At 34.8% G+C, this 20,836-nt stretch overlaps 1 protein-coding gene across 5 annotated transcripts in view; it reads left to right on the top strand.

Moving 5' to 3' along the window:
• The window catches only part of LOC109404556 (cGMP-inhibited 3',5'-cyclic phosphodiesterase 3B), a 916,127-nt gene that overhangs the window by 683,626 nt on the left and 211,665 nt on the right, over nucleotides 1-20,836 (top strand). For all 5 annotated transcript variants that reach the window (XM_062853190.1, XM_062853192.1, XM_062853191.1 and 2 more), the window contains one exon: nucleotides 4,288-4,345. In XM_062853190.1, the coding sequence (XP_062709174.1) occupies nucleotides 4,288-4,345 (58 nt within the window). The remainder of the gene's footprint in view (nucleotides 1-4,287; nucleotides 4,346-20,836) is intronic.

Genomic DNA, 20,836 nt, shown 5'->3' with positions numbered 1-20,836 from the left:
GCATTTGCAATTTGTTATGGTTGCAATAACCTTTTGCCCTACTATTTACAGTTATAAAAAGTTGGGTCGGCCATATTGATTTTGGCCGCCATCTTGGATTTTTATACCAAAACTTTTTTTTCACCATGTTGGCAACCACTGATTTCAAATTTTTTAGCATCAATTGAATGCGGGGTCATTTATACACAACATATCATAAAATTAGAGATGTCTTTTATCATTGATAAGTTATTTTGTAGTTTTTTTTTTATTTTGTCAGAGATGTTCTTATGTTAGAATTTTATTTTTTTCATTTAAATAGAATATTGATGAAGAGCAAATTTTGTTGTTGATTTGTTGGGAATAAGAGCTAAAAGAACAAAAATAATAACTGATTTTGTTTCAGGAAATGAGTTAATAATTACTAATTTTACAATTTTAAGGTCAAACCAAGGACAAAACATTTCTGTACTTAAAATACAGCGTTTTTCCAATCATTAGAACAAAATTTACAATTATGATGATCTTTTTTGAAATAACTCATTTTGTATTTACTTTGTTCTCAATAACTCAATCATAACTGATTCAGTTATTCTACATTTCAAAATATGTTGTCCTTGGTTTGTTCTTATAATGATAAAATTAGTTATTATTGAATTATTTTCCGGTACAAAGTCAGTTATTATTTTTGTTCTTTTATCTCTTATACCCAACAAACCGATATCAAATTTTGCCATTCAGCTATTTATTTTTAATGGCAAAATTTGATCTTCTTTTGTTATTTTCTTCTGCCCGGGTTATTCCTAATGGTTTTTTTTACCAAAATTCTACGGGAGTTTCAGAAAAGATTTATTATGGAAACTTAGAAAAAAGTCCAGAGAGAATTTGTAATACAATTCCTCCAAAAAGTTCTAGTGCAAGCAAATAACAATTAATTTTCATAAGATATTTCCACAGAAATCCGTGTAGTGATTTTAACAGATCTCAAAATAGACTTTCAATAATTCTCTGAAGTAATTTTTGCAATGGATAATTAATATAAAAAAAAATCTAGAACAGTGAACAAAAACAAGAAGTTTTGAAAGAAATTCTAGCAGAATTTCTTGTAATACATCAAAAGTTCATGAAATAAATGATACGTCAGCGAGCTGTTCCCGACGTGATGCAAAAGGAAGGTTTAGCTTTTGAGCTCAGATTGCGATTGACTGCTGGATTTCCAAAAGTTCCTGGAGGGTTTAGAATATAAAACAAACACAATAATCCGCCATAGATTCGTATGTACCAAATTTATACAGAATATCATAAAACCTTCCTGTCAGATTTCCACTCAGAGTTTTGCAATCTATTTCGAGTGGATTTTCCGAATAGATTTTTTTTTTACTTTTTTTGAAACTTTACAAGTTTTTTTTTGTTTTTTTTTTATTTCGATAAATTGTAACATTTTTTTTTCAATACTTTTTATATTTTACATTTTTCACTTAGATTTAGTGGAATTTTAAGATTTTTAATTGGCTCTCTATTTGGTTGTGTTCCTATTCACCATTTTTCATCTAAAATCTTTTTTTTATTTCCATTTATGTGAACTTTAACTCAATACTTATTGCGTGTTGAGTGAATACACATTTTTCTGTGGAAAAACTTGAAGATGAAAAAGTGAGGATGCTCATAATAAAAATTAAAAAAAAAACAGATCAAAATTCATTCGATCGAGGATATAAAATACTTGTTGTGTAAAATATGTTTAAAACTATCGAAAATAGCGAGTGAAAAATAAGCATTAAGCCAAAATGCAACGGAAATTAAACTAAAAAAAGATTTATGGTGACGAAATAAAAATTCCGCACTTCGGAAACCCTCAGTTCCCCGCATCAGTTTAACTTGAAAGAACAGCCTATGATTCAAAAAAGGAAAAAATCTTGTGATATAATATCGACGGTTTCAACGCCAACTTATCCCTGAATGTCAAAACTTTAAAGTATAGCCTATGATTAAAAGAATAAAATATTTCTGATGATCATATTAGGTAGTTAGAATGTCAAAATCTTCCTCTGAATTCTTTTGATCGTATTCGGCCAAACGACCCATTCGGCCATATGGCATTTGGTCAAATGGCCGGACACCTTTCAAGACAAGGTTACCTAAAATCAAAATACGAGGGGGTTAGAAGTAGAAGGTCTTGACCGGGAAATCCAAAATATTCCGAATCCCAGGTTATTTTTAGGAAATTCTCTGGATCATTCGAAAATTTAAAAAAAAAATAGTAATAGTGTGTTCTACTAAAAAAAAAAATTATTCTCAAATTTTCCATATTTGCATTCGATTCTATACCATCTTATGGCCATATGATCATATGGCCATCTTTTTCTACAAAACTCAAATTTAATGATGAAACTCCTTGTAAATAAAATATGCGACTGATTTGTTGATAGAATATCACAATGTGCATTCTAAGGAATCTTGGTGAAATCATTTGCAGATATTTTGGAGGCTAATAATACAGGAAAGTTGATGAACTATTCCTAACGGAATTTTAGCAGGGCTTTTTAATGTAATCCGTGAAATATTTTTTTGATGACGTCGTTAAGTTTTTTTTTTCGATTGAAATCCTTCCTCATAAAAATGTTATGGTCAAAAATCTATGGAGAAATTTCGTACGAAAAAATAATTACGAAAACCGGCCGGGAAGGTATCAAAAATGAGGAAATTTGAAGTTCCTTTTTGCGGGCATTTCCCAACAGGACGGTATGTCAAAAAAACACAGTAGGCAGACAGTACGACGTTTGCCGGGACAGCTAGTATAAACGTAAAAACTTGAAGTATTTTTAGGCAAAGTACGTTTAATTGGCAAATTGATAGATAAATTTGTGAAAAAATTACCACTTGTTTTGGTGGGATTCGAACCCACGACTCCGTTATCGCTAGTCCGGCGCTTTAACCAACTAAGCTACAGAACAAGTTACAACTCTGCAGAATAGAAAGTCAAACTGAATTCGAAGCACCACCCTAAATATCAACATTCTAAAAACAATCCGCGCACACTTGTTGTTCGTAGGCCGCGAGAGTGCGGGAGATTGGCATCTAAGAGCCGAAAGAGAGATAAAGTTGTGAAAGACGGACCCGGTTTAGGGTGGTGCTTCGAATCCAGTTTGACTTTCTATTCTGCAGAGTTGTAACTTGTTCTGTAGCTTAGTTGGTTAAAGCACCGGACTAGCGATAACGGAGTCGTGGGTTCGAATCCCACCAAAACAAGTGGTAATTTTATCACAAATGTATCTATCAATTTGCCAATTAAACGTACTTTGCCTAAAAATACTTCAAGTTTTTACGTCTATTTCAGACATACTAGCCGACTGGTATAGCCGGAAAAGGGCAATAAAATCATTGTCAGCTAGTAAACTGTAAAAAATAAGAATAATAAAAAAACGGAGTGTCATACAAAAGCATCGAAGAGAGAGCATTTGAAGAGAATGCTGACACTTGCAATTCCAAATACATCGAAAAAATTATCAGTGGAGTTTCAAAGTTGAATTGTTGAAGTCGTCTTCAGAAGAAAATAAATAAACTCTTGAAAGGTTGAAGGCATCTCTTATGTATTTCATGAGCAATTTTTTAAAAAAACTTCTATCAAACTGTTCTTCAAATGTTTTTTTTCATAGATTTTCTCTGCAATTTTACAAGATTTTTGTTGGGAGGATCCACCTTGAATTACTCTGGACTTTTAGCCAAAGTGTCCTTGATATATTTCATTTAAAAATATTATTGGAATTCCGATTTTAACATAAACTCATTTTCAAATTAAATCAAATTCAAACATTCTATTTATAAACCAAAGTAAATCACTCTTCCAACATTTCCACCCAAACTTTGCAAGGGGAAATTATGATATTGGCTCCCAGAAATAACATAATAAAATGAATTTACATACAAATTTTATGCGGTTAGCGTAGCATCGTAGGAGGATAAAATTGTTTTATATATATTTTTTTATTAAGTATTTATTGTTTTTTTTAGAATAAAGTTTACGTCTGAAGATAGGTATCAATATTTAAGAATTATTGGTTACCACCTTCACGCTACTGCATGTGGGAGTGTTTTTCGTGTTGGTCTCAATGTGCTACTTTCCGAATTTTACATTCTTCCCTACGACATACTCCTCCGTTGAATCTCCGAATGTCTTCCACTTGTCACCTTACCAAACACACAATAACCCCAGACCTTGCAATACGTGTGTATGTGCAGCATCGTTCGTGACGAGACGACTCCGACAGCAGCAGTTGCACTGATTCAGCTTTGTTTCGTTTCTTACAGATCCCAGACGTTGCCACAATGGAAACCACGGACAGCTCCAGCTACAAACGACTGATATGTAAGTACTGTTTGCACACGCCACCTCCTTCCTTGTAAAGACTAAGCCTCAGCGTGCTCTGGGCCGCCGGGACAGACGGATGTGTTCTGAAAAAGTGCTCCCCATCCATGAATGGGGCATGTGTTGTTGTTGTTCAGCAGACATCACAAACAGCTTCAGGTGATGTTATCCTGGACAACTGCTCTGTGTGTGAGGAGTGGGAAATCACTTTTTCTCCGGTCGGGCTTCGTCCCGTTTGACGATGCGCACGGATCTTCATCATCGCCTTCAACATAATGTAAGAAGGTTTAGCTAAAAACATTCATACACCTACTACCACACTTGTGGGTATTTAATCTGAGGTGCGTTGTCAGTGTCGGACGGCTCAACTCGTGCGGTGCAGTGTTTGTTTGTTCACGGTGAGGAGAATCACTGTGCGGCATCTGCTGCCGTCTTTCCCACGGTTGTTGTTTGCTGGGAATGATGAAGTGCTATTATCATGTGTGATTATCAAGCGTTACATCCTCGGAGGACTCAAGTGAGTCATCCACGTTGGGAATTTGGGAAATAAAATGTATACATAGTTCTCTAATCATATCTTATATTTATGAACCCTTTTTATCGATATCATAGAGAATGATAATTAATATGACAAAACCGAACTGCAATACAGTGATAGACAATTCAGTGATAGACAGACAAACTTCTGGCATGAACTCATATACTACTTGCTTTATAATTTATATGTTCGTTCATGGGCATTTTTTTTATTATCGTACAAATTGGGCGGAAGGGTCTCAGATTTTCATAAAACTTTTCCCACAGGCAGGGCTCATGGATACATGAACAAACAAAAAATTGTAAAAAATTCAGTAAAGTTGAGAAAATTCGTAAAGAAAAGCCGGAAAAACTAAGCCCGAACTCGTGGAAAATTTTCGAAAAAATATTTTTGGGAAGGTTATTTTATAAGCTTTAATCGCTGATTTTTTTTGGAATGCACTTTTTTTTCGTTTTCGAGTTATGGCCAATTTTGTTGAAAAATGTCCACATGTGCCATAAAAGCCTTTTCTTTTAAAAATCATATCTCAAGAACGAAGCATCGTAGAAACAAAGTTTTTTAATGAAAATGAAAGCAAATTTTCTCAGGAATTCAAAAAAAAATGAAGTGGAAAAAGTTTTCCACAAAATTTTCCACCGTTGAGAAAATTCATAAAGAAAAGCCGGAAAAGCTATATCCAAACTCGCGGAAAATTTTCAAAAAAATATGTTTTAAAAGGTAATTTTATAAGCTTTGATTGCTGAGATTTTTGGAATGTACTTTTTTTGTTACTGAGTGATGGCCAATTTTATGAAAATGACCATGTAAGCCAAACCAATTTGAAGTGAGTGGTTATCAGTACATACGTATGCGATTTTCGGCGGTGAAATTTTAACTGGATTATCCTTTGAAATACGCGTTTAAAATTCTTTCTCGTATCGGTATACCATAAAGTTTCGGCAGGCGCATGTAATGTGCATGGTGAAAAACTGCTATTCGTCGGATAATAAGCAGAAATTAGTAAAACAGTTCCGAAAACTGAATTAGACAATAGCGAAAGGTGCATCACAGTCTCTGCTTTTTCTGTCGAAAGTGATCTAAAACGTACTGGCGCCGTACTGATGTGGGCTCCCACTGGAACGATAGCCTAACAAATATACACAACCTGTGGCCTGCTCGCTGTTCTGCTGCTGTGGTTGCTGCCGTTGTGTTGGTTCTTGCTGCTGTTGCTTGTGTATCGTCTCTCATCCAACTCATCCGGTGGATCTATATCTGATTGATATGACGAGACGAAATAAACCGAAGCGACAACTGAGTGACTCTCCCAATGGAGGGGATTCAGTTGGTTCAATAGCAAAACAACACTGTGGTGATGCTGAGTCTTCTCTCTGTGGAGAAGAGGAATCATCGGATTTGGATGAAGAGTTGTTTCTGAGAGACCTCTACAAACTCATCAAACAAGATATATCGAAAGCTAACAAAGATATGACAAAACAACTGAATGGGATGGCCAATGAAATACATGAAGCTGTATCGCAGCTGAAGTCGGATGTCGGGTCTATTAAATTATCGCAGGAATTTCTCTCCAACGAATTTGAACAACTCAGAAATGATATCTCCAGCAACAAATCAGCGATAGCATCCGTCACCAAGAACTTCGCCAGAGTGAACGATACGTGTACAACCAATGAGAAGCATATCGAAGAAATTAATTTTAAACTCAACAGTCTGCGCCAAACTACAATGGAAGGACATCTACTGATCTGTAATGTGGTAAGGACCACTGATGAGAAACTCAACGAGGTCTTCAGCAACATTTTGGTTCAGTTGGGTGTCCAGTGTAAGGCTCAAGACATCCAAGGAATTGCCAGGCTGTCGTCTTCGAACAAAGATGGAATGCAGCCTATCCTGGTCCGTTTTTCAAATGTCGTCTTTAAGGAGAGCATAATGAAGACCGCTCGGGAAAATCCGATCACATGTGAGTCAATCGGTCTTGGAGTAAAGCAGAGGATATACTTCAATCACCGATTGACAAGTGCGAACCGATTGTTGTTGAATGAGGCTCGGAAGTTCAAACGTGTCAATAATTTTAAATTTGTCTGGTATTCCAACGGGGATATTTTTCTACGTAAAGATGAGAACTCTAAGGCAATTCATGTGAGAAATACTAGAGTTTTATCTTCCATGGTGTAAATTTTTTTTCTGAATAATTTAATTAGATTTTGTTTAAATGGATAATGATTTGGAGTTAATCAAGGAATTAAATGTTGAATTCTATTTAGAGGAAATAAAACTAGAAAATGAAAACCTCAATATATTGTATTTAAACACAAGAAGCTGTCGAAATAAGGAAGAAGCATTACATCAACTTATCAGCGAGTTAGAAGGAAATGTTCATGTGGTGGTTTTTTCGGAAACTTGGTTGTACAAGAACGAAATTTACAATTTATCGGGATATGATGTGTATCATTGTTGTAGAGACGGAAGAGGAGGAGGTGTGTCGATATTTATCCTCTCGGAGTTACGTAGCCAATTAATGTTGGAAATAAGCTCGAGTGATAGTAATTACCTTATTGTTGAACTAATTGACCAAAAAGTGAAAATAATGGGTGTGTATAACTCGGGAAGGTCAGTGCCGTTGTTTTTGAATCAGCTGGAACAAATTTTAAGTAACTTTAAAAGAATGATTGTGTGTGGAGATTTCAATATCAATTTGTTAGATTTTTCCGGAGAAGTAGTTCAGCAGTACATGTGCAAAATCCAAAGCTTAGGGTATATTATACTTAACAAAATAGACACTCGTTATGCCACCCGAATATCTAATACAATTTCTACTGTAATTGATCATTTTATCACTGATATATTTGAATATGATTTGAAGTTGTGCATCAAAGATACAGAGCGTTGCATATCAGACCATAGAACTCTTATTTTGTCAATAAAAGTATCGGAAGTGTTGAAGGATAAATTCATTGATAAAAAGATTATTATAAATTACGATAATATCATGAGATCAGTCTCACAAAACACATTCGAGACCTGTCATAGTTTTGATGAAATGATTGGAACGCTTAATGAGATTATAACTAACAACAGGACAGAGATCATAAAAGGAAGAAGGGCAGTGGTCATTCGGAAGCCCTATATAAATAATGAAATCTTTGCTGAAATTCGGCGTAAAAATGAGTTATACAGGCAACATAAGACATCTGCAGTTAACTCCTTGAGAGAAGACTTGTATGCTTTGTATGTCAGAAAACGGAATCAGTTGAAGAACAGAATAAAATTTGCTAAAGAACAATACTATCAGCATAAAATATGCCAGAATATCAATAACTATAAAAAAACATGGAATACACTAAGGGAAATAATTTTCCAAAAGGTTTCTAATAAAACATCTTCGCAAACTTTGTCAATCATGGAAAACAATGTGCTTATTGAATCAGACGCTCAAATATCAAATTGTTTCAATGAATATTTCATTAACATTGGTTGGAATATCCAACAAGGTGGTATGGAAAACAACAGTTTTCTAGCGTATTTAAGTCCTGCACCAGTCACCAGTTTTTCTTTTTCCGCTATTGATTCAAATAAAACCAGAACTGTAATAAATTCTCTTAACTCAGTTGCGGCAGTTGGGCTAGATAACATTTCTGTAAAATTCATGCAAAAATGCGCTACACTTATTTCCCCTAAAATTACCGAAATAATAAATAATATGATTCAATCTGCTCAATTTCAAGACTGTTTGAAGGTAGCAAAAATTGTTCCACTTTACAAATCAGGTGATAAATTCACAAAATCAAATTATAGACCAATTTCAATTTTACCAGCACTTTCAAAGATCCCCGAGAGTATTATGAATGAACAAATTAAAACATACTTGCTGCAAAATGAGCTACTTAATAAAAACCAGTTTGGTTTCTTACCCAAGAAAAGTACTGAAACTGCATCTCTAGAATTATCAAATTTCATAATAACAGGTTTAGACGAAGAAGAGTATGTTGGCTGTATTTTCATAGATCTACGTAAAGCTTTTGATTGTATTCCACATGAGACCCTATTAGCTAAATTAAGATTCTATGGTTTCACATCTTCAGCGGTGAATTTACTAAAATCGTACCTTTCAAATCGAAAGCAGCAATGTCAAGTAAATGGAATCCTTAGTGAACCGTTGGTTATAAAATCCGGTGTACCTCAAGGGTCTATAATAGGTCCTATACTATTCAATATTTTCATCAACGATTTATTTAATGTTCCGTTGAACGGAAAATTACAGTGTTATGCTGACGATGCTGTACTAAAATACAAAGCGAAAGATTTGGAGTCGTTACAAAGTATAATGCAACACGATCTCGAATTACTCCCTCACTGGTTCTCTGCAAACAAAATGCAAATTAACAATGAAAAATCAAATTTCATTATATTTTCTCTAAAAAATTCTAATCCTTGCATTGATTTGTTTATAAATAATGTTCGCCTTTGTCAAGTCACAGAAGTGGATTATTTAGGTTTAGCGATTGACAACAATTTGAATTGGAAAAAGCACATAACGCTAGTGAGAAACAAAATTACTCCCATCATTTTTGCTCTCAGGAAGGTTAGAAATTGCTTGAATATTCGTAGTTGTTTTCAGTTATACAATGCGTTCATATTACCACATTTATCTTACATGAGTACGATTTGGGGATCAGCTGCAGCATCTCATTTAAATGTATTAAAAGTTCTCCAGAATAGAGCAGTTAAAATTATTAAAAAAACTTCCTGTTTTATTCCCCAGTACCAGCTTGTATTCACCAGAGATTCTCCCAATACATTTACTACACAAATATAACTGTCTACTACTTGTATTTAAAATTAAAAACAATATGGTGAACTCGAATACTCGCTTAATAGAATTGCAAGAATTACACTCTCACGAAACAAGGTCAAGAGGAAATTTTTACGTTTCAAGACCACGAACAGAGCTCGCTTTGAAACAATTCTTCTATTCCGGTATAACTCAGTTTAATACGCTTCCGAATTATTTGAAATTAGAAAGAAATTTATCACATTATAAAAAAGAATTAAAAAAATATTTGTGCGAAAATAATTGAATTTGTACTTGAATTGAAAATTGTAATTTAGTGTTAAGATTTACATAAGTTAGTTTGTAAGATAACCAGCTTGCTCTCTCGAAATTGTCTCTGGAGGAGTGGCTGACCACAGTTAATTTTGTAACTTTTACAGCTGCATAAATAAATGAAGCAAAAAAAAAAAATATTACATGGTCATTTTCACAAAATTTGCCACAACTCAGGAACGAAAATAAAGTGCATTCCAAAAATTTCAGCGCTCAAAGCTTATGAAATTATCTTCTCAAAAATATTTTTTAGAAAATTTTCCACGAGTTCGGACATTGTTTTTCCCCTTCGGATAATTTTGATCGAAATTCAACATTTTGGCGGAGGGGGGGTTGGTGTGGTGGTAAATAAATTATTGTAGAAAATCAAAAATTTTAAGTTCAAATCAGAGTTGCCCAGAAAATTTCCTAACAAATCTGATGAGTTTAACGATTTTGCCAAATATATTTATTATTTATCATCTCAAAATATGTTCATCTTAAAAAATCGGTATCCCAAATAGGCTCCAGGAAAAATATAAACGTGTAGGGATGTTCAAAAATAACAATTAGAAAAAGCAAAAACCAAAACTCTCAAAATCGATAAATAAAAAGGATTATCTTCCAAAACATGTTTAAATGGATTTTAGATGGCAAAAATGATATTTAAATCAATATAAAAATTTGGATATTAGAGGGTTAAGAAAAAAATACACCAAAAGTAATATTCACCGCAGATCTATGTTAGATATCTATAATTTCAATTCTAGAAAAACCTTACCCTTCGATTATTATTTTTTTTAAGAAAGCTGACTATCAGCCTTAAAATTTGCCAAGTAGCCAAGGATGGCCAAATGCTTCTATTTTTTTTCCAATTTTTATTTTTCATCGATTTTCAAAACAAACAGTACAATTTTTTAGATAGCTGCCTTTCTCCGTATACTAAGTGTACTGGAAAGGCTATATGTTCACTCCAAAAATAACTTTTTGATAGAAGGCCCGGGGGATCGAGTCACATATACCAATCAATTCAGCTCGACCATGAGTACATATTCGATGAGAAAGGCACGATCACCACTAGGTGGATCAATCTGGGGTTTTTAATCAAAAATAGATTTTCCGTGCAGGTTCCAACGAAAAAAAAACTTTGCATATTTTTTTTCTACATCTAACCTTACTTTAGCTGCAGCAAATTAAAAAAAAAAAACAAAATATGATTTAAAAAAATGGCCCTTGTGAAATGTTATTCGAGACTTTTTTTACTGTTTTACACTTTACACTTGTTATCAAAAAAGGGTCAATTATTTCTCAGACGTGTGATTTTAAGACCGTTTCAAAAAACATTTAACAAGGTCTATTTTGTTTTCTTAATTTATTTGATTTTTTGAATTCATTGAAACTTGTACGTTTTGATATTAAAAATCCCAAAAATTGTTTCCTTTTGCCCGCTTTAAAAATCGAATGAAAATTCGAGAAAAAATAGAAGCATTTCGTCATCCTTGGCTACTTGGCAAATTTTGAAGATTGAAATCAGTTTTTTACAGAAAAATAATAAAAAAAATCGAAGGACAAGATTTTTGGATAAATTGAATTATATAACATCTAACATAGATCCGCGATGAATATAACTTTCAATATACTTTTTTCCAAAACTCCTTAAAATATCTTCAAACATCTTCAAAGACATCATTTTCATCCAACAAACCGTTTTTGAGTTACAATTTTTAAAAAAAGATTATTGGGTGTTTTTTTATTTTTTATTTTATTTATTTATTTCGTCAACCGTTCGTAGACTACATGTATACATAATTATTTCTATATTCTATTGTATCGTGCAGAGTTGAATATTGTTTTCACTTCACGCGCGACATGGTCAAGTCGATAGATTCGTAATGCTTATTGTAAATCAACATCATTCTATTGATTGGGCTGAATTTGGCATGATTTGTACGATGATGACGGACCGCAAATATGTTTCGGTTTCTTAATTGTCGAGTCGGAGCAGAAGAAGAAATACTGACGACAACGGGTAGTAAAAAGTTTGCGTCACTGAACCAGAAGCGCTTGAATATTTTCGTTCAAACATCGTCAGTCAGTTTGCTAGTCGCGACGAAAAAGTTTTGCCGTTTCTCTTCGTCGGCATTTTCGTTGAAGTGCTTGCACCGAACAGGGCAGACGATCGAATAATCAGCATCACGAGAATGGTTGACCAGAAAAAAAAATGCAAAAAAGTAACCCGGCTTGTTTCGGAATCGAACCAAAAACCTTTGGATTGGCAGCGCAATAAGCATACCAACAGAGTTAATTCAGCAGCTTGGAAAGGTGGAGGCTAAATCATCAATAAAAAGCTTGACTAGTCTGCAGTTAGATGCCATGTGACGATTACATGTTTGGTTTTCGTCATTGCAGAAGAAGACCAAAGAGAATGACGAAAAATGTAGCTCCCTGTTTTATTTTCGGTTCAATGTCGTCGTGAATTCTTTGTCGGTCGTTTTATTTGGTGACGAACTTTTTTAGTTTTTCGTCGTTGATCAGCGACGAAACTGATGGTTGCCAACCCTGAGTCGGAGTATAAAAATTTAAACAGAATAACAAATTATTGCAATCTACACGTTGCGAAACAATGTCATTCACAATTGTTATCATAGCATATTCATGTCGTTCCTTCAATGTTTGTATGTTTATTAGCATACAACGTGATTCATAAAATGGAAGTGAAAAAGTTGTCCATCTCAGTTTGCGTAGCGCAAATAGCAAAAATTTATTCTGCACAGATTCTATGCGTTCTTCATGAGTTTTCATAGATGGGGACCAAACAATATTACAATATTCTAGAATAAATCTCACATAAGAAATGAATAATGTTTTGATAGTGTATGGATCGTGAAAGTTGGAACTAAATCGCTTTATGAACCCCAGCATGTTGGTGGCTTTATGAATTATTGTATTGTAATGATCGACAAAATTCAGTTTGATATCTATAAATATAAGATCACACCTAAGTCTCTAACTCTTTCACACCGTTCAACGATTTGATACCCTAAGGTCACACTAGTTATTTGCTGATTCCTTTTCTACTGAAGGCGAGAAAATCACATTTTTTGACGTTTAACTGAAGCAAACTTTTATACACTATATGTAAAACAAACGTATTTCGTTTAGATATATACTAGTGTCTTCTTCACTTTTTTTTTTGAACATCTCTACACTTTAATGTTCTTCCAAGGTACCAAAACCGTTTTTTTTTTCAATGATTAAAAAAATGTAAATATGCAAAAAAAAAAATATTTTCAGATATGCGAACATATAAAAGTTTCGATATCCCAGGAACGAAAAAAAAATCAAAAATTCTCAAACTATACCCGACTTTAAAGCGGAATTGGGTGTTAGAGGGTTCAATCTCGCATTGATACAAATGTACAGAAGAAGGGGCACGCAAATAGTTGAATAAAACGACCCAATGTGAAGCTGCATATTGTTTGTGAATTACAACATCAAACAAAGCAGCATATTTTGATTACGCACTCGTCTCAATTTAAGCAAATATGCGTATAAGACAGTGAGATATTAGCTACCATAAAACTACTTGTTGTCAGGAGCTTGGATTTTATTAATAAAATCGTGAAACATGCAAGCAACCGATTGCATGAGTAAATGTTCGACTCTTTTTAGTTTTTTAATAGATGAAAACAACATCGGTCATAGTTTGGTGACCACTGGGTATATTCATTCAAAGAAATTAAAAGGAATCCCAGCCCTGCAAGATATTAATACAACACTATTACCCGGTAGATGTGACGCTCGTTAGTCACCGTCAAACCGGAGAACGAATGGCTTAACGAGGCAAAGTTTTTCCACGCTACCTTATCCTCGTGACAGGACCCGACAAGAAAGGGGAGGTGGCCCCGTGGCCGGTACGTTTGAATGACGTGCGAGACTTTTTTAAATGCATCACGAAAGATTCGCCGCTTAAAAGTTCACCCTATACGATTTACGGTGTGTCGTTTATCGCTAGAGATGGTCACTAGTTAGCATGCAAAGCTCTTGCGCGGAAACTCTCCGAAGGATTTTGAACACCACCGCTTGAGCCAGTTGATGTAGGGGCGACCTGCGGCCATTCCGAGAGGATTGGACTGAACTGAGTAAGTAGTAGGAAGATGTGTTGCCTCTCCCTGCATGACTACGTGCCCAGAATGGGAAAACCGGCCAAGGTGGCCAAGGTGTGTGTTTGTGCGCGCGGGTGATTCTCCTTCCTTGACCGAACTGGGTGTTTGAGTCGCCAAACGTGACTCCGGTCTAATACTGATACCGCCATCTAACCACAAAGTGACGGCGGTTAAATAAATGGCACTTTTCGCCGGGATGAATACGTGGTTGTGCGTATTTGGACGATGAGAGCTCCTCGGGTTGGGAAGCTGTTGCGTAATGACGAAGATACGTTTTGCGATAGATCTAATTTGTCAGCGTCTCATCGGAGAATTGAGCTTACACATTGAAGGTAAGAGAAAGTTTTTACTACCTAATGAACTACTGCCACCAAAAAACTTCTTCTGAATACCTGGCCCAGTCAATATTGGCAATGGTTAGGTCAGGTATAGATGTGGCTCTTGGATTATTAGCGTCTATTTCTTTTTCTCTCCGAGAGTGGTCCACATAGCCGGAAGATGCTCTTAAAGAGGTTATCAAGAGGTTTTGATGTATAAATCAGTTTTATTGCAAGTTTTATAATATTGGTCATGAAGATCTTTTATAGAGCAGAACAAAACTTAAAATGTTACTTGGGATATGTATATTTGAAGCATTTTTGCAGAACATTTCAATTTTCTAAAAAAATCATTCAGAGGTTCCGCCAGGGCGATTTTTAAAAAAATGGCCCTTTTTCATGAAAAGTCTCAAATTTTTTTTTCCTATAGTTTTTTCAACTTCTCTGAATTCTTTTCAAAATTTTGTATTTTTCTACAGACCTCTAATAATACATAACATTGAAAAGAAAACGGTAATGTATGGTATTGTATTCAAAATCTTGTTTTTGGGGTCCCAAATTATAGGGTTTGCCCCGGGCCCCCGAACCCTAAATCCGGCACTGCATAGAGCAGAACAAAACATAAAATGTTACTTGGGGACTGCTGTAGTTCAGTCAGTAGCAGCCATCAACGACGCAGCCCAGAGCATCATCGGGTACGTTGAAAGGAATGGACGAAACGAATGGTTCGACGAGGAGTGCAGAGCGATTTTGGAGGAGAAGAATGCAGCACAGGTGCAGTGGCCTAGCTAGGAATTTGGGGGCCCAGTGCAGAACCAAATTTTTGGGCTGATTTGATGATCTCTCCGTGCGCTTCGGTGAAGAACGACTAGGACTAGCATCTAAAATCTTTATGAATTTCTTCGGGAATTTCTGCATGAATACATTTGTGCGGCTCCGTGGTCGTGCGGCAAGGGTCACCAAGCTCTTAGTCGCATCGTGCTGAGGAGCGCGGGTTCGATTCCCGCCGCAGCTGTCAGGAAAAGTTTTCGGCTGTGCCACTGGGCGTTGCATGCTAGTCCGTTGTCTAGTGTCGTGCTTCCTTCAAAGAGCGAAAAGCTCACTGGAAGCATTGAACGTGTCCGTGTCTTACATTCCAGAGTTCCAACAATGAGAGTAAGCTTATATCATTCAAAGAATTCATAAGAAATTCCAGAAGGAATTACAACAAAAAAAATCCCCAATGACTCCTTCGGAACCGGATATTAAACGCTTTAATGAATTTTCCACGGGAGTCAAGTATTTATCCAACGTTTTTTCTAGGATTTCTCAATCATTTATTCACATACCTCTTTCGGAGATTTCTCCAAGGATTTATCTTGGCATTTTCTCAAGCATTCATCATTCATCTTGGCGTTCTTTTAAATATTTCTTATAGATTTTTTTCCAAGAATTCCTTCAGAAATTTCTCCACACACTAAACGCTTTCAGCAATATTTTGCTGAATTTTGCCGAGCTGAAGGGTCCAGCAAAATTTTTTGCTGAACTTTCGGCAAAGTTTGCTGAATTTCAGCAAAACGTTACTGATGATCAGCAGAGTTTACTGAATAATTCAGCAAATTTTGCTGAATTTCAGCAATTTTTTTTGCTGAAACCTTCAGCTCGGCAAAATTCAGCAAAATTTTGCTGAAACCCTCAATTGATTTTTTGGTGTGCAATGATTCCATCAAGAATTACTGCAACGATTTCTTCAAAATTTTGTCAAGAATTTTTCACAAGTTTCTCTAAGGTTGTACTAAGAGATTCATCGTAGAATTCATCCAGGAAATTTCCAAAGAATTCATTAAATAATATTTCAAGAATTCCTCCAAAGATTCCTACAGATCTTCCTCTAATAAAATCCATAGGAGTTCTGAAAAAATCTATAGAAATTCCGTGGGAGCGACACTGGTTTTGCCATGCCAAAAAACCTTAAAAAAGCCGAAAAAAGTCCAAAAAAAGTCGCTGAAACCCGCAAAAGTTCTGCAAGATTTCCTTCGGAGATTCAGAAATTCCTCCAAGAAATTCTATAAGAATTACTTCAGATGATCATCTATCTGTTTTTTGCTAGAAATGCTTTAGAAATTCCTTCAATAATCTTTTCAAGGCTGCAGGAATTCCTCCAATTAATACCTCAGAAATTTAAATAAAAAGATGTAAGAATTCTTTCACAGAATTCTCACAGAAATTCCTCCAAGAAATTCTACTGAAGTTCTTTCAATGGATCGTTTAGGTCTAAGTTTAGGTATTCTTCCAAGGTTTTCACCAGGAATTTTTCTATTGATACCTTCAAAGATTTTTTTTAGCGATAACACCAAGGATTCTTCCAGATTTTTTTCACGAAACCTCTAAGAAAATTCTCTAGCGGTGTCATCAAGAATGTTTTTCCAAGTGAGGAACTTCTCCAAGAATATTTTTTTGAATAACTTTTACATTTTATCTGGAAATTTCTTCAAGGACTTCTTCACATATTCCTCCAAGATTTTCTTCAAAAGTTGCTCCAGCGATTGCTTCTGGAGCTCCTCCAAGCGTTTCTAAAGGTGTTTATTAAGGATTTTCAAAAACAATTCCTTTGGGACTACCCCACATGATCCCTTCAGCAATTTCCCTGAGGAATCCTTTAGGGATTCCTTCAAGGTTTTTTTTATAGAAATCTCTTCAAGCGTGCTTTTTGCAATGTCTCAAACAAATTTTTCCAAAACTCTCTTCAATGATTTCTTAGAAATTTCTTCAAGCATTTCTATAGTTATACCCGCAGGAATTTCTTCAGAAATTCCTTAAATATTTGCTGTAGGGAATCTGATTTTTTCAAGTCCTCTTTCACAACTCGTTCAAAAATCCTTTAGACAGTTCCAGTAAGGATTGAATCTTTTTCTCTAAGTATTCAAGAGTATCTCCAAGAATTTCTTAGAGATACGTAACAAAGATTCCTTTAGGGATTTCTCAATGTTTTTCTCTAGATAATTCTACAAGGATGGACACATTCATCCTCAAAGGATTCCTGCACAAATTTCCTTAGGGAGTCCTACAGAAATTCCCTCAAGGCATCTTGCAGAAATTCCTCCAAGGAAATCTATGGGAATTATTTTAAAGATTTCTTTTTAATTTGCACCAAAGAATTTCGGAGGAATTGTTTGGGGTTTCCGCAATTGATTCCTTTAAGAAATAATCCAGGCATTTCATAATAAATTCTCACAAAAATCCCTATTCCCCAAAATTTATTCAAAAATCCTTTACTTAATTCCTCATAGTACTTCTTGTCTAACGTGTGATTTTTGTTAACATAGTGTTTTATTGTATTCATCCTTCAGAAATATCATCAAAGATACCTTCAAAATCAACCCAATGATTATTTCCTGAATACGTCTTAGAATGCAGCTAGAAGATCCTTAAAGGATTCCTCTAGAAATTCCTTCAAAAATTCATGCAAGTAATTCTACAAGGAATCCTTCGGAAATTACTCCAAAATTCCTTAAGAAAATCTCCAAAAGATTCATTCAGACATGGCTCCAAGTATGATTTCAGAAATTTATATTAAAAAAATTTTTTTCATGAGAATCTCCTGCATGAGTCCTCCTTGTACAAATCCCTAAAGGAATTCTTGGATAACTTCATCTTATGGTTCATCTGAAGGATTTCTTGAAGGGATTTATGACATAATCCTTGAAAGACATTATAAAGGAATCAGTAAAGGAATTCGTGAAGATATGCTTGAAGAAATTCCTAAAAAAAATCTTGAAGGAATTCTTAAAGGATTCTTTAAGCAGAAACTTTTAAAGAAATTTCCAAATAAATGTTTTGAAGAATTACGGAAGCAATCCCTGGAACATGATCTGAATTAAATCTTAGAGGATTTTTTGAAGGAGTCCTTGAGGTAGATAAGTTGTGAGATATCCCCAAAGGAATTCTTGCAGAAATTTTGCAAGGAAAACTTGAAAAGAAATACTTGATGAAATCCTTGGAGGAATTTCCTAAAGGTTTCGTGAAGGAAATCTGGAAAAATCCTTCGTGATATCGATTAAGGAATCTTTTAAGGTACCGATGGAAAAATCACGACGGAATCCTTGAATAATTCCTTGAGGGAATTCCTATAGAATTTCTTGGAGGAATTTCTGTATAATTTCTAAAGTAATACTTGGGGTAATTTTTGAATGAATTCTCGGACGAATTTTGAAAGAATCCTTGGAGATTCAAGGAATACAATACTTCAAGCCCATCAAGTATTTTTAGAAAATGGAAAATTTTCACAGAAATGCCGTAAATCTGCAAAATGTTGTAAGGGCCATTTAAATTTTTGGCGTGTTTTAGGATGAAGTTGGAGAAATAATAACATTGTCTTATCCTACTCTATTAAAATGCAAGATCTAGTCATAATGTAGCACCTATTAAAGAAAACTTAGAGTTTGCAGTATAACAATAAAAAATGTGTCAAAATCATCAATGTCGCTCACGTTATTTTGCAGAATTACGGTAGAGTAGAAGTATCTTAATTGCGTAATCTGTATCTAATTATCTTAAATAAATTTAAAAAAACTCCTAAATTTTTTAAAAAAATTCTCCGATACATACAAATTATAGATTTTTTTCAGAATACTGAATGCAGTTTACTAGAATCATTCTGAATGATATTTTAGTGTTCTTGGTTATCTTTCTGAAATATGAGTTGAATATTTACATTGAGGGCTGTCCATTAATTACGTAATGAAATTTTCGCGATTTTCCGACACCCCCTTGAAAGATTTTTTGCATGAGAACCCAAAAATATTTGTATGACGCGTAAGATTTCTCAAAACCCTTCTACCCCCCCCCCCTTAAGGCCTAACGTAACTGATGGACAGCCCCTTATTGAATTTTCTGGAAGTTTACTAGACTTCAGTATTTTGACTTGAAATACGTTGATTGCAGTTCTCTTTCATGCGAAAGCAAACATAATCGACAAGCTAGGATTGTGACAAGACATGTGTTCAGATCATAATTTTGAACAAAAATGTATGTTTCCAACACCGATCGTGATAGTGGATTGAGTCCCACACATTTAAGGGCCTCAAAAAATTGTTTTCATAAATAGGGCTCCTGAATTTGAGCCACTGCCTTAAGCTAATAGCTACGTTTGGTCCTGCGGTTAGGACATCTGGGACTTAGGGGAGTATTCTAAGTGATCATGATTTTTTCTTCCATTTACTTAATTTCGTAAAATTGAATGTTGATTGCTTACACATTTTCCTTGTAATTTTGTGACCCTTTTGGCCTGCAGGTACAAAGAGTAATCACCAAACTACTGAACTAACTAACTAAACTACTATAAAAGATCTGCAAAGTTTTGCTATTTAAAGAACTTTATACAAACTAGTGATAGAAACCTTCCCTGATTTGGAGGCCTCCTGAATTCGGCCCGGTGCGGACCGCACCCCCTTGCTACAAAACTGCACAGGTCGTAAGGCTGCAGCAAGGAGTCCGGCTGAACGTGAAACGTTACAAACAGGAGCGAAAACAGTTGGTTTACTAAAGAATGTAGACAGATGGAAATGTACGTCAGCGTATCATATCTTATTCGAAAGGTCTAATTGAAGCATGGAAAAGTTGGTATGGTTGCATCGTGTGGGAAAATCTGTTTACATTGTTTGAAACGGGGTTTAGTTGTTCTGCTGTATTCATTTGCATGATTTTTTACAAGTAGTTAATCTCCAACGATCCATATGTCTCATTTATCAATGTTAATCTAAAATGATAATGTATGTTTTTTGACGAAAATGCTACGTACAACTGTGTTCATAAACATAGCAGTGAAAGCCAATTTCCATACAAAATAGTAAACTTTGACATTCTGTATCTTTGTTCTCCTATACAACAAAACCTCTATTTAGGTAATGGCTCGGGACTGCCTAAATAGAATTTTTACCTAAATGGATTCATTACCTAAATGGATTCAGTTTATTACCTAAATGGAGTACAAGGTTGCAAAGAAGTTTAACAAGGAAGAGTGACTAGGAGATTTAAAAGGAGTCATGCGGAGTTTCAGAGGGCTTTCAAGGGAATTTCAGGAGGGGAAGGGCTTCCAAGTGCTCCGAAAAAATCAAAATTTTGATATATTAAAATTGATCATATTTGTTGCTTACTGTCAAATTTTCAACTTAATCGATCATAGGAGAACAAAGTTACAGCATGTCAAAGTTAGCCATTTTGTATGAAAATTGGCTTTCACTGCTATTTCTATAAACACAGCTGTAGAATCTATTTTTGATTTAAAATATATCAAAGTCTGCTAATATTGGTTTGTTTTGCAAATCGATAAAAATAGAAAATTTAAATAAGAAATCAGAAGCATTTGATTAACCTAGGCTACTTTGCAATATTTTGGGCTGGAATTCAGCT

The sequence above is a fragment of the Aedes albopictus genome, chromosome 2, assembly GCF_035046485.1.
Source record: "Aedes albopictus strain Foshan chromosome 2, AalbF5, whole genome shotgun sequence".
In the NCBI taxonomy this organism is placed as follows: domain Eukaryota; kingdom Metazoa; phylum Arthropoda; class Insecta; order Diptera; family Culicidae; genus Aedes; species Aedes albopictus.
Note: the sequence above shows the minus strand (reverse complement) of the source record. Positions and strands in the feature narration are given on the sequence as shown.